We start from the raw sequence: 15,259 nt of genomic DNA, 5'->3' as shown, positions 1-15,259 counted from the left end.
CTCGACTGTGTGTCCGGACCGGTGTGGGGGCCACAAGTGTGCTGGCATCAGTTTTCTAGTCTCTTAGTAGAGGACAGGTGGACTGTTCCCATGCAGGAGAGTTATCTGACTCAGCTGATAAACAGCTGTCCTGTCTGGAAAAAAGCTATTTTGAGTGAAAAACTTGCCGATTAAGTTGTATTTTATCTGTCTGCTCAGCTGCAGACTGCGGTCCTTTCCCCTGTTTTCACTTACTTTAGTGAACTATTTACTGTGCAACAATAAAAGTGATTCCTCACTCTATCGTCGCAGCTTGTGCAGGACTGCAGCCGTGAAGGCGATGGGAGCATTTTGGCTTCGCTTCACTGGAACAGCCCATAGATTTAGGACTGTTAACTGAACAAAGTGCATGATCTTACATGCTGTTTCTGTGGGCGAAGCTTCCAAAGTTTACACTCCACGACACGGGAAACCATTTAGATGTGATGATATGCAAAAGCATCCTTAGATCTGAACTCATCACTGAACCCTCACAGCCGACTCATCAGCCCATGTCACAGTTTGCAGGTGCACTTCAATCAAGAAGTCATGCAATTAACATTTTTCTGTGCTTGCTGTGGAAGAACAATCCCATCAAGCACCTTCAGGATGAACTGGAACACAGACTGTAAGCCAGACCTCATCGCTCAACATCAGCATTCAACCTCTCTGATGCTCTTGTGGCTGAATGGGAGCAAATCCCAGCAAACAGGTTCCAAAATGTGGTGGAAAGCCTGAAACCAGAAGAGTGGAGGCTGCTATAAGAGCAGACTAATGCCTGTGGTTCTGGGCTGAGATGATCAACACACCCGTTTGAAGTCAATCATAGTGAGAGAGTTACAAACACTTGCATGTGGGCGCAGCAGCCAGTAGATGGCAGCGTAATACCAAACTTCTATTACAGGGCACCACACAGTAATATTACATCCCATTTAGGCTACAGTGAGTGACATCATATTAAGCAGGCTGGAATTACCCTGAATCTTAAATTATTGATCACCCAGTGAGGTTTTCATCTTGATCAGTTCCGAGTACGAGTGAGAGGGGAGCCACTTACAGAAGACCAGAGCTGAAAGGACTGGTCAGTTTAACCATGAGACGACCAACAGAGAATTAATCAGCGACTGTTCTGGTTAATCATTTGAGTCACTTTCCAAGCAGAAACACCAAACGTTTGCTGGTGGCAGCTTCTTAAAAGTGAGTATGTTGCTTTTCTTTGCTTTATATCATTTTAAAGTGAATATCTTTGGGTTTGGGGCTGTTAATCAGACCAAATGTTTGAAAACAGCACCTTGGGAAACTGAACATTTTCCACTATTTTTCCACCATTCTGACATTTCATAGACAAAAACCAAAGAAAGTAACAGAGAGATTCATCACATGTTCTTGTAATAACCAAGTTGCAAACAAGTGACCACACACCAACTTCACGTCCTCGACAAAGCACTAACGGAGCAATAAGAACCAGATCAACTCTCGGTCTTCCCTCAGTGGTGTGAACAGGGTGTTTTCATCCTGATATCTGCTGACTGACAGCAGAATGTGCATCCCATCAGCTGCTGTGACACGCCGCCAAACCCTCCCTCCTCCTCCTCTCAGAATGAATAAAAAGAGGTTTTAACGTGTCACTTCCCTTCCTTTTCACTCCCAAACAATCCCATGAGACAAAGTGGGAGGTCAGGAGGCGTGGGAGTTGAACTGGGGCTTTCCGTCTTTCTCGGCGTGGAAATCGTTTATAACTATTCGCGCTGCGTGTGTCTAAAAGTTTAATGTCAGCGCGAAAAGTGGCTTTACATGCAAATGTGGGCTGCAGTGTGTGTTTTCCTCCCTCTTGCCCCCCCCCCATCATTCGCCTCTAAAAGCTATATGAACAAGGCGCCCCCGACTCGCCTGCTCCACATGACTTCCTCTGCGACTCTATAAATAGATCCATTTACATTGCATTTCATGGCTGAGCTCTCTCTCAATATTTCAGAGGCCCACCAGTAAATTGACCATTAATCATTTATTGCTCACTTGTTCATCTCATTTTGCACACAGCATATATGCTGAGAAACAATTTGTTTTATCATTTCTATTGTCTTTCTTCTGGATCTGTGTTTTTTTTCCATATTTTCTGTCAGTGCAGGAGATGAAAGATGACCGCGTTGTTCCAGAGCGCGTGGTGGGTAACGTCGGTCACCTGAGCACGCCTCGCTCACGTGACGCCTCCTCCTGGCCGACCTGCCGGTCAGATGGCAGCGAGAAGTCGGTCACCTGTGACCGCCTTTGTGAGGAAAAGATCTTTCCTCCGATTCGATTACACTGCCGGATATCAGCCCGTGATGTCCAGTGTGTTCTGCACGCTCAGAGTACGGGAACCATTTTTTCGCCTCATCCTGCTTCGTCTACAACAGAATAACAAGACATAATGAGAGCAGGTTGAGAGCGAGGAAGTGACAGTTTCCCTGCTGCTGAAAACCTAAGAGTCAGACATCTGATTTAAAATGCGCCGTGACATGCGGCTGAACTTTCCCGTCTATTTATCCCACAAATGCTGTCCCTGCCTCTTGTATTGAATACTAAATATTGGTTGACGCTTTTGAGGGCAGGAAGAAGACACAGAATGCTGATATTTTGGAAGTTTAGACGTTGAATCAGTCCGGGCGATATCTCATATTTATGTTCATCCAGTTATCAAGATGAATAAGTAAAATACAGCAACACGAACGATAAAAACAGGAAACACGCTGCTGACAGTGTTTCTGCTCACTCGGACCACGAGGGGACAGTCCTGACGTACCATCGGCTGATCAAGTTACAGCTAATGTGATGTTTCCGGCCATGTGATGAATGAATGTCCAACATTCACTCGTGATTTAGCTCCGTTATGGTCCACCAACTCCTGAGACAAATCTCTGTCTCTTTAGTTGGCAGCCATGTTACTGTCTTCACCAGCCACTGGGCTTCTTTTGGGCCTTTCGGGTAGCGTTATCGTCTGTGGTTGTCTAAGGTTTCATGTGGGATCCTGGTCTGCGTCCGAGCTGGAGAACCACAGCTTGAGCTCAGAGATCCTTAAATCAGAGCAGAAGTGAGATATTTGGTGCCGGCGGGACTCGCATCACTGTCACTTTACAAATCATCAGTTGATGTTGAAGTTGTTGATAAAATGTTGAACTCAAAGTCAAAACTTTGTGGCGTTTTAAAGCTGCCTTTTAATTTTTTTGCAGAAGAACTCAGTAGAAAATGACGTACCTGAAACAATAAGTGTTCTGGCTAACTGGTCTGAACCGGTTCCAGCACGTGACCCACTGCTTTACCATCCACGTCCATCCTGCCAGTACTGACCAAAGCCGATCCACTGACCGGTAAAGCGGACAGTTAATTATTCTGAGATGCTTCAGTGTCACAGGCTGATCGATGACTTCAATCTGTGTCCTGCTTTCTGTTCGTTAGCTGCTGCTACTGGACTCAGTATTTTTTGTGCACATTTATGACTGTACTGTCAAGGACTGCTCGTGGTTGCAGTGATTTTCAATGATTAAAAAAAAAAAAAACTATTTAATTGACTGCTGACTCAGACACACCTCGCACAGATCTGCACTTTTTATTTGAGAAGAAATAACAAATCTCAGCCTCTGTGTTGGTCTCAAATTCAGCAGCACCTGGTGGGCTCGGTCAGGCCGGGTCTGATAGCAGAGATTATGGGCTGGGTCTTGGTTTTCTTTTCATGTTACACATCATTTGATTCATTGTCAAGATAAAAACATTGGTTGCAAACATCAGCAAACCTCAGTCGAATGAATTCAGAACTCGACGTCCCATTTTTCATTATGCTGCTTTGTTGACAGTATTTCCCCATTCACATCGTCTTGGTTAAAAACATGCATCCGGGCGTTCACACTGATCTGAATGAAGATTATGTAAGCCCTGAAAAGGAGCCACGTCTCCAGAAAATCCTCCATGGCGCTGTCACATTTACATTTACATTTCGGCCAATTGAGCGCTGATGGAGCCGTACATCTGTGCGCCATCACAGATGCAGAGAGTGGAGAGGCTCTGCTGACTGTCACACTACGTGGGAACGAGCAGTGAATGTAAACTGTCCCAAGGTTCATATTTCAACGCTGAAAATCAGCGTTTAATGCCGTTATGACATGCCTCTCCAAAGACTAACTCATTACCTTTCCCTCCCTGTCAGCCATCCGAGCTAACAGCAAGCTGACAAACTGTCCTTTGGGCTGTTTAACTCTGTCCAGATTCCCGCACACACTAGTCTTTCCTTTTGGAAAAACAGCCACACAGCCTCACAGAATTCCCTACAACACATCAAAACCTTTCAAATCAAGGTTCAAGGATGTCTTCACTGTCCAATGATGGAAAACTGTTGAGCAGCAATAATGACAGAAAGCAACATCGACAATAAACCACATAACTAGCACAGGGAGTGGAAACTGATGCCTCTCCGAACCTTTCAAATCCTGCCCTGTGCATTGTAACACAGATTTCTCGGCCTCAGATGAAGGAACACTTCATTCTGAATCTGCGTCTGCATCACGCCTTAAGATGTATTTATTACGTAATAGTCTAAGAAAAAGCCTCAGCAGCCCAGGGAGGCCTCAGCTCGGGTAAAAATAGAACGGCTGGCACAAAACGATCTGGTTATATTTAGCAACACTAGCCTGTTCGCTGCTAAGAATAGCAGGAGAGATGTTTCATATTCATCCTCGGACTGCGCCTCGTACTCGCCACCGCGTTTCTGTCCCTGTACTTTCTGAGGCGAGCGGACAGACGCTGCCTTCTGCAGGGACGGTGTGTGTTTGTGTGCTGGCTGTGGGCTTTTTGAGGTGCATGTCATCAAATTTTTACACACTATTCCTTATTCCATTACTCATCACCACCTATTTCAGCATGTGGGGATCTCGCAGCTGATGAGCTTATAAGGGGGAGCGGGGGAAATAAAACTGGCAGAAACGGCAGCTCGGAGACTCAGGCAGCTCCCCACGTCGGCTCAAGTGATATTAGATTCATGCTGAGCTTGTTCAAGGCTGCTTTATTGCTTTAGAGTCTCAGCGCTCGATGCAGGCGGTCCCTGTAGAGAGGAAAGCTAGGACGCGTGATTCCCCGAGAGGCGCGTATTAAAAAGTCAATTTTTTGTGTCAAATAAGATGAAGTTGGGTCTGATGGAGCTCTGCAAAAAACTAAATGATCTGTTTTATGAGAAAATGTATCTCTGAAAGATATTTTCTGCCTTTATTTATTTGTGTCATTGCGAGATAAATTAGCTTAGCTGAATCAGTACTTTTTACTGCCCGTTTTACTACTGTTTGATACCATCAATCACACCGTTCTTATTAAAGGGATCGTTTGACATTTGGGAAATTCGATTGTTTGCTTCGCTGCTGAGTTAGATGAGACGATCAATACCGCTCTCATACCGGTCTGTTAATGATAACGCTACAGGCTGGAGACGATTAGCTTAGCTTAGCAGAAACAGCCAGCCTGGTGCTGCCAAAGTTAAAAAATACAGATATCAACACTTCTAAATTTCACTAATTAAGAGGTTACCTGACAAGTTGTGCTTGCTGGACGTTTTTTTTTTTTTTGGCCATCACAGTGACTTCCTGAAGTCTCTGCTGGCTGCAAACTCACTGTGATGACAAGATGTGCTTTGTTTGTCACCATATAAGCTAAGCTAACCATCTGCTGGCCTTAGGTTCATCTTTAGCACACAAACACGAGTCATATCTCAATGAAGAGGGAGCGGTTCTATTGACTCTCTACATGCCACCCCAACAGACCATCCACGACCACAACATCTCTTTATATGCTGTATATGCAGACGATACAGAGATATATCTCTGAGTCAGACCTACTGACCCCAGAAAGTGAGCTTTCATAGCTGCTTTGGGTGTAAATCTAGTTCTGACCTGATCATTGACTGTGAACACATCAGTCCAGCAATGTTTTATCAACTAAGGAATATTTGAAGAAAACCAGATTCAAAAACCAATTCAGCCTTTCAGCATTACAAAGAGGATGATGTGCATTCATACCGTCACACCTCCATTATCGCAATGCCTTGCTTACTTGTCTGTAAAGCAAATTGTACAAAATTCAGACTACTGACCAGAATAAATGCGTTTTTCACACATCATCCAATTATGGCTTCATTGCACTGGATGCCAACCTTTTAGAAATCCTCTGAAACTTCTGTTAATCACATACATGAATGGCCTTGTGCCCGAGTGAATAACTCAACTTCTGACCCCTTCAAGTGGGGTCAACCATTGGAATTCAATACACTTTTTGTCACATTCAGTGAACATCTCCTCATGGCCTGCTGGCAGTTTGTTCTGTATGGCTCACCCCACCTTTAGTTACCTAACAGGTCTCTCAGATTTGCCAGTTTGGGTCTCTGAACCTTTCAAATGTCCACAATATCAACTCTGGTGGCTCATTTTAAAACCCATCTTCATAGAAGGACTTTTCTATAGTTCTGTGTCTGTGTAGGTTGTATTTCTTTAATAAGTTTTAATGCAATTTTAGCTTCCCTACCAGCAGATGCCCACTCTCTGCAGTAGTTTCTTTGGTTGTGGTTTCCTACCATGTTTTTGGTCTGTGTGTGTATGTGTGTGTGTGGGCGGCGTGGGGGCTTAGAGTGCCAATTAAAGTTTCTCATTATAGCTTGAAGTGGGAGGTAACCGTGATAATATAATAAGTCAACATGAAGTTAAAAGTCATATGCAGATAAACACACAGAGCAGCTCGCGATGAGCACTCATTAAAATCTTGGACGGGGCTCGAACGAGGACGAGAGAAAAGTCTGCTGGCTGTAATTATCACACTGTCACTTGTTACAAAGCAGCCCACGTTCTGAGCGTGTTAGATCACTTCCCAACAGCATCAACCGATTGTTTTGTTGCTATTCTTAAAGCGTGTAACATCTGTGCCATATAATAAATCAGAAATGCCTCAGATTTAATGGAGAACTGTGTATTTATAAAGGCAGGAGGTTACTACACTCACAATCATTGCCTCTGCATCTCTTACCAGGCCAAATAATACAGCACACAAATTTCTATGGATGTGAAGGTCTGGTTTGCTGCACCATGAAGCAGATAGCACCATGATGTTCTTTCATTTCTGTTCCAGAAAAGCCGTGTACTCACTATTTTGCCTCTCTCGACGCTCCGCACGGTGCTAAATAATGAAGCAGAGGTTCCATAAAATGTGATCGCACAAAGAATGTCGGTGTCATATAACGTAAAAAGTAAAAGGGCTTTGAGGAATCCTTCAAGCGTAAACTCCAGATGGCTCAGTGTGAGTGAGAAACGTCTCGGTACAGTAAATGACAGCACTTCCACCAACATCTGACTGCTGTTGTCATGTGCAGGCTTCAAAGCCCTTTGGATGAACCAGATAGTCCATGTGAGGCTAAATATAGTCCCACTTTTATTACTTCCTCAGACTCTGAGATTTCTGAGATACAAAGTTTTCACTAACAGTCAGGAAACTGTTTGAAACTCACATCTGTTTACTTTGCTGCATGTTGTTGCTCTGCCCAGCAGCCAAAGGTAATTAAATAATGTTTCACACCGAGCAGAATTGTTTTATGTGCACACCTGTTCTAAATCAGCCTAAATGCACTGATTCAGAGGTGTGGAGCCTCCGGGCCACACACAGCCCCACGAGGCAAATCATTAATACAAAAAAGCAAGTAAAAAGTACTTATTTTTCAGTGGTGGAAGAAAATAAAACATTGAGGTTTTGCAGCATGCTATTTGCCAATAAGTTAGCTCCCACAGGCTCCCTGTAAGAATCATCAACCAAGCTCATTGCCACAAAGTTCTCCTATAAGAGCGAAGTGAAATCAATGCCATGATGTGTGAGTTTACACTACAGGCGAGGCATTTTAATAACAATAACTCCCAAAATTTACAATATGCTGTATTGCTTAGAGATGAGCCACATATTCAGGCTCATAGTGTCCATTATTTATGCCTGGAGTGGATTTTTCATCAGTCCAGATAATCACATATTCAATATTAGTGACTGAGGATGGTCATGTGATCGTTCCAGATAGTTGATGAAGACCACCTGAACGCACCACTGAAGGTTTATGTATTCTGTGCCACAAACAGGACAGGGAAATGCATTCAGACACACATGTTGTTTATTTTGGTATTTTAATAGCGGCTGTTGATGGCAAGAAAAACAGCCTTATTCTTTACACAGCTGACTGGTTTGCGATAGATTTTAAAATGCAGAGGCTGCAAAAGACACGCAGGCTTTGTCATCAAACTGCTGCATTCCTCCACCACATTTAGACGAGTGTTTGGAATGGACGGCCGTCACCCCGTTATTACGTATCAGATCCTGAAATCCACACTTCAAAGGTGTAATGGTGTGAAGTACATCTATTCCAGTGCGCCGGCTGTCTTTGAAAAGACTTTATTGGCATTACCAACCAGGACCGGTGCCTATCAACATGCAGAGCGTCTGCAACAAGAGACGCAGCTCGCCACGCAGACGAACCTGTTCATGATACAGTTTAACAATCAACATGCGAACAAATGTGTCATGACATCGTGAGCAGACAGAGAAACGTCTCAAACAACCAAAGAGGTTTGACATGAATATTTATTTAAAGACTTCAATTCTTACAGAAAGTCATCTTAAATCAGTCTTTAGTAGCTTCCATATTTCCTATTAGAACAGTAAAACCTGTGCTGTCTTGTAATATCAATAACTTTAAGAACTGATTTTAAGTAAATATTATGTATTAATGGACAAATCATTTTTGATTGTTCTTTTAGTGTCATCGCAAGCATCATGCAGAAGCCATGAATCACTCCTTTGAGATACAAAATGAGCGCTGATGAAGAAGAACAGCTGGATTAATGAACTTGGGCAGATGAGTTGTTCCAGTTTATGGTAAAATACAGACCTGTCGTAGCTTTAAACATGGCTGTGTGTCATCCACATCGCTTCAGCCACTGAGTCTGAGAGGACAACGCTGAGATGAGTCTGACGAGTGGTCGTGCATGAACGTACCAAAAAGAAAGAGCAAAGAAAAACAAACCAGAGAAGAAGAATCCGTCTTCAAAAGAAACATCTGAAGGCATTGCACAATTCCAAGATTGATCAGTGAGATTTTTAAGGCAAAAAAGTTGTCTGAAATACTCCAAAATAACACATAAAGATGTTATATTACAATTTTGTTGAAACCCACTGGTGCATCTCTGTTAGAAAAAACCTACACATGCAAACTTAATGCATGCTATAAAAAACATCAGAAGAAAACAGGATATTCATCACAGGCATTCAATTAAACCACTTTGTTAATATCATAAGGTACAGTAAACAACTTTCATGTTGTATGTGTGAAGATCACGTGGGCGTTCATATGGCCTGGCATGCTGACACGGTCCCGCCTTGGCAGAGTGACACGGATGAGCGGTGGAGGCAGCGAGGTGTAGGCCTACTTCATTAAAGCTTGTACGTCCACCGGCAGCTCAGGGCTTCTTTCTGCCTTTAAGTCTCCTGCACAATAAATGCTTTTGATTGTCACTCCTACACTGACGCAGCCTCAGAGGAACAGTGATTTCACACATTGCAGCCACACGTGACAAACACATCTGCAGATGTAAAGACTTCCAACTCCACTGGGGTCCAAAGCAAACACCATCCACTTCCTCTTCCTGAGGGCAAATCCATGCGTGCTAAAGAAAGGATCTACGTGCTGTCACGTCTATATTGTGCATCATACAATAATGTGGTATCCTGCCAAGTAGCTTTTGTGACGTAGCGTTTGTTAAACCCCTTCCCAGAGCAGCGATTGTCCAATCATGGCTTAGCAACCGCAGCTCGGCACATCAGGCCTGTTAAGCTTTGGATTTCTGCACATGCTGAAGTGGTGTGCGAGTGGCAAGAGCGATAGCCTGCACTTGAAGAGGCTTTTTGAGCCTTTCCAAAACCACAAAAAAGAGCAAAGTGTAAGAAAGGTGCAAATGTTTATCGGAGCTGCAATCATTAGCAAGTTGAGCTAACTGGCTAATAACTGGCAGCAGTAACGACTCAGTACTTATATGGTTTACAAGTACATTGATTTATGGGGTTACAAGTTACGATCAGATTTGGAGAAGTTTATACTTGAGCAACTCCAACCAACCTCACCCAAGACAACGGCACACCTGCAGACACCTCGGTTAGCTTTTAGGGTTACAACAAAATGAACAGTTTGATCTTCCAGTTTTCTTGCATCATACCTATAGCTTTAGCATTTACTAGCTCTGCACTGCAACACAAAACAAATCTTCAACTGGTGAGGATGCTAACTTTTTGCCTGGGACCCGTTAGCTTGAAGTCCTTTAGCATTATAGCATGGATGTGCATATTTAAGACCCCTTTTACAATATTTCAAAACAAGTCAGCTTGAATCATGAAAAGGTTGTGCCAAAATCAGAGGCAACTCTTGGAGCTGACGTTAGCTTAATTAGCTAGGTACAGCCGCTAATGTCTGCTAGCAATGGCCATCACTTCAGCTGGCAGAATCGATGATTTAATTTGATGAACATCTGGATCCAGATGCAGATTTAAATGGTCAAACAAGATGTCTATTACCACAATTGAAAATGTGTAGAATTAAGGAGCCTTGGAGAACATCTTTGCTCACCAACTGCTTTTCAGTTTCTATAATATAACCCAGTCAGAGTTGGCCTGATGCTCTTGACACTGAAGATTAAATATGTAATTCAGGCATTGACATCCTGGACCTAAAACTGTAATTACATGACGGAAAAGGTGGAGAAACGCAGCCTGTAAAGGTGCTGGTGCTGATACCGAGATGAACATCAAGTCTCTGAAACCACTGTTTCTCTGAGAAAACAAGCAAGAAATCTTCACTCCACCCTCGCCTTGTTATGTAAGTGCCATGCATGTTTCATACACAAATACATGTACTGGATGTACAGTATATATGAGAGTGTGGGTGTGAGATGAAGTTGACATCATGTCGTGATAAATAAATGAAAGGCCCTGCCTTGTGTTTCAGGAGGAGAGTCACAGAGTCCCGGCAGTTCGCTGCAAGTCAACTCTCCACAAAACATACATACAGTATATACAGAATAAATAGAGATATACAAAAGACTGTTCCTGCCTGATCTGGTCTGATCTGGCTCAGTCTGGTGCTGCTCCAGTCCAACACCAGACGTGAGACCAGTGCTACATTGTGCAATTTGACGTCCCCGCGATGAAAGGACAATACAGAAGAGTACAAAATCTATCAGACCACCCGTCCCCACACTGAGGGACCCTATTCAGTCAAACTGAATAACCGGCTTTGTTTGAATGAGTCTCAGCCAACAAGGAGATGCTACACTTCACAATATGTCGAATTTGGCAGAGAAATGTTGCTACGGTGTGTACTTGATAAGCAGACCTTCTTCTAAACATCTTGCACACACAAAATATACATTATTATTTAAGCATTCGCTTATAAAAAAATACAGGCCTGTCGTTCATGATTTAAATATGAATAACTGATGTATAAACATGAATAAGGCCTGTTAGTCATGATTTAAATATGATTACAGGCCTCAGTATAAAATGTAATACTTGTATCAGCAGTAAAGAAGCAGCATTACACATTAAGTATATTGACTAATACACAAAAAGGCAGAAATTTGTACAGTGTATAAACGTCTAAGAAAATGTCTCACAAGCAGTTTATAGGTAGACGTTCATCAGCCGAGAAGTATATGATGATTTTTGAGGCGTAAGTTTAGAAAAATGTTGTAAACCTTCTCTAACATTGATTCCTTGACTGAATAGGGCCCTAAAAGGACTGATGGGATCTACAGTTTGCAGTACACAGACACAGTAAAATGTGTAACACTGCTCTTCACACGTTCACGTTAAGAGTCAAAGGGGCCTCTGGATACGGTGGCTGGACGGAGTTTGTGCTTAGCTTGAAGTCACACTGTAACGTTTTCAGAAACTTGGCTCGGTTGAAAGTGACAGTGCAATTAACTCTTCTGGGCTCTGAGTATTTACATTAAATTACTCACCACCTGTAAGCTCTGGACGCTTTGTAGATCGCTCCTTGGCAGAGGAGAGCAGCTGTGGTTAGCGTGGATTCACAACAGCTCCGAATCAGACGGCACTGCCATTTTGATTTCCCTTTGTTATTCCATTCGGTGCTTAAAAACTCGGGACTGTGTGGGTGGGGTTATCTCCCAGGCGAAATCATCAAAACAGTTAAAAGAATTGTGTTCTTGTAGGACCCTACTGCTCGTAGAAAGAGGCTAAGTGAAAAAATGGGTTTACGGGGACTTTAACTTTTGTAACATTCATCAAAGAAATATGCTGAAAGTCTACTGACAACAATCTGTACAGCTGTGTGGATTTCATATGACGCCCAGCCCAGATGCTGGCCTGTTGACCCATATGTGCAGATATGAAAACTCATAATGGAGAAAAAGATGCTTGGGGTAATTTACAATTATTAGATTCCAACTGAGGTTTATTGTTTCAGTGCACTGATGTCAGTTTGGACAATAAAGTTTACTGTTAAGCCGTAGAATATGTTTGATAACTACATTTAAGGAATCATTGCAAAGAAAATGCATGTGTGTAATTTCCCCCACCTTTCCTCCATATTTAGGTGATTTCTCTGTCTCTGTCATAGTTTTTGTTTTTTTTGGCTCTGCCTCTTCCTTAATTCCAGTCTGATGGACTAGGTTGTTTTTCCATCTGGGGAAAAGGCCGCCTGTGACCTTCAGACCAGTTTGAATCTCTGAAAAAGGCAGTGAGCCGATGTGGACGCAGGGAAGATGCTGCCGGCATCATTGTAAGTGTTGTGAATCTAAGCTGAGAACAGAAGTACAAAGCATTCAGAGCCTCCGTTAAAGGCTTCAGGAGGTGAGTTTGATACTGAAAACACTGTTTCTGGTGACTGTTCCTTTAATTCCTAACGATTAGCTACATGCTACTAAACGTCCAGGGTTGCTGATTGTTACTGGCCTTTACTTTTACTGTTACGATGCTGTTGGACAACAGTGAACTTAAAACTGTGCCCACAGTCACTGCTGTCCAGATCCGCATGGGCAGCTGCTAAAAGGAAAGCATATTTGCGTTTTGGTCTGTTGTTTAACTGTCTTCTGTGCACATATTCACAGTGTGTTTCTAGCACAGACGTGTGAGTCACCTGATCTGATAGCTACCAAAGTGCTATAATTGTCAACCTACGGTTTGGCAAATATTCCATGAATCCTTTGTGAGAAAAGCAAAACTGTAAACTCTACAGACTTACCGAAAATCACTGACACGCCAACACTTTGTTATTTAAACATCTTTTTTGGCAATAACGAACAAAGTGAGAGGTAGAGAGACGTAAAACAAACAGAAAAATGCCTCAATGTTTCTCGATGAAAGCAATGAAACGTCACACACAGTCCGGTCCGGTAGTGAGATGTGTGTTTTTGACTTCTGGGCTTGGAGATGCACATTTCCAGAACCCACGGTGGACACGGCGCCTGTGAGCGTTATCTGACAAAAGAGTAAGGCAGCTTCGAGTCCCTGCTGCATTTCATTTGACCGGACTCCCAGGGAGCGCAGCTTCCTTTGAGTCAAGGCGGGTGGACGGAGCAGACGGTGGAGGAGCGTGGGAAGATTTCAGGTGTGTGACGGGTGTGCTCTTAATGGAACATGGCAGGGGTGGTGGTGAGGTGGTGGTGGTGGTAGGGGGGGTTTGTGTGGGAGGGACAAAGCCCTGAGTGCAAGACCACAGTGCATGCTCCATGCTAGCATTTGTTCATGCTCCATTAATTAAAAAAAACACACGCTCGGTACTGAAGAAGGTGGCACCGGGGCCCAAATGTTTTTGTACAAAGTCACAACCGCCAGTTTCTGCAGCCGAAAAATAGGAATCTGAAAGGTTTTCACATTGATCGGTATAAATTTCCTCCTGAAAAAAATCTCCACGCCAGTCCTCAATTTTGTAAACATTTCCTGTAAATATTGAGAGTCAAGATTGTGTGATAGAGGAAGTGGAAACAGAGATAGCAAACAGATGAACAGTGTTTTAAAAAGGGCCTCCAGGTCGGACCCTTTCAGTCTGACAGTCGCGAGCGGTCACTTTCTGTCCCGTTCGCTCTTCCTGGTGTAGGCCGGCGATCTTGGACGCCCACAGCGACCCTTCAAAACCTCCACCTTCGCACACTGAGGGAAAAGTCCCTTCTTCTAAAAGGTGGACGCGTCCCACTCGGGGTCGCAAGCATTACGCTCATGGCCAAACGTTCTTGGAAATGCAACATGAGAGAGCGCCGTGTGCTCGAAAGCTTCCAGTGAAGAGCAGGAAGAAGAAGAAGCAGAGAAAGGAGAGGAGAGACCAGCAGAGTCGGCCGGCCGGCGTCGGAGCGACCACGGCCTTTAGATTCGGCTTACCCGTCGGGTGAGGAGGGGGTGGATGGCCGGTGGTGGACAGGGGGTGTAAGGAGGTGGCAAGGGGCCTGGTTTGATCCCTCGGGTCCTCATGTAGGACAGGAACTGGTCTGGGATTTCGGCGAGCACTTCCTTAGCTAGGCGAGCCATGCTGAGGATGTGGTTTCCCCGCCGGTCGATGTAGTCTCTGAAAGGAACGAACTGTGGAGAAGAGAGGAGACAAGGAGAGGAGAAGAATCGGTGAGAGGAAAGGAGAGGAAACAAGGAGAGGAGTGGAGAAGGAAGGAAACAGGCAGAGAAAAGGAAAGGAAACAAGGGGAGGAGAAGAATCAATGAGAGGAGATGTGGAGAGCAGAGAAGAGAAGAAGAAACAAGGAGAGGAGTGGAGAAGAGAGGAAAGAAGGAGACAAAAGGAAAGGAAACGAGAAGAGGAGAAGAGATGAGAGGAAGCAAGGACAGGAAAGGAAACAAAGAGAGGAGAAGAATCAGTTAGAGGAGATAAAGGAGAGCAGAGCAGAGAAGAAGACACAAGGAGAGGAGAGGATATGAGATGAGAGGACAGGAGAGAGGAGACGTTAGATAAAGTATCAAGGAAGAGAAAGAGAAAGAAAAGTGCAAGATGAAAAGGACACAGAGGAAAAGGTGAATACAGTTTAGAGGAGGCAGACGCTGGAAGGAGACAGAAAAATGGCAGACTGAGAATCGGAGCACAGCAGAGGGTCAAGCACCGTGACCTTTCCCCATTAAACATAAATCCAACATTCCTCTGAGGACACTCCGCTGAGCGAACACACTCACGCCCAGTCAGCCATGTCCG

At 43.9% G+C, this 15,259-nt stretch overlaps 1 protein-coding gene across 1 annotated transcript in view; it reads right to left on the bottom strand.

The window, feature by feature from the left end:
- Positions 1-8,622: 8,622 nt before the first annotated feature.
- Positions 8,623-15,259, bottom strand: part of LOC143322327 (copine-8-like) — a 57,558-nt gene continuing 50,921 nt past the window's right edge. Inside the window, exon 20 of the mRNA XM_076733455.1 lies at positions 8,623-14,643. Coding sequence (XP_076589570.1) covers positions 14,431-14,643 — 213 coding nt within the window. The 3' untranslated portion in view covers positions 8,623-14,430. The remainder of the gene's footprint in view (positions 14,644-15,259) is intronic.

Source organism: Chaetodon auriga, chromosome 6, assembly GCF_051107435.1.
Source record: "Chaetodon auriga isolate fChaAug3 chromosome 6, fChaAug3.hap1, whole genome shotgun sequence".
Classification (NCBI taxonomy): Eukaryota; Metazoa; Chordata; class Actinopteri; order Chaetodontiformes; family Chaetodontidae; genus Chaetodon; species Chaetodon auriga.
Note: the sequence above shows the minus strand (reverse complement) of the source record. Positions and strands in the feature narration are given on the sequence as shown.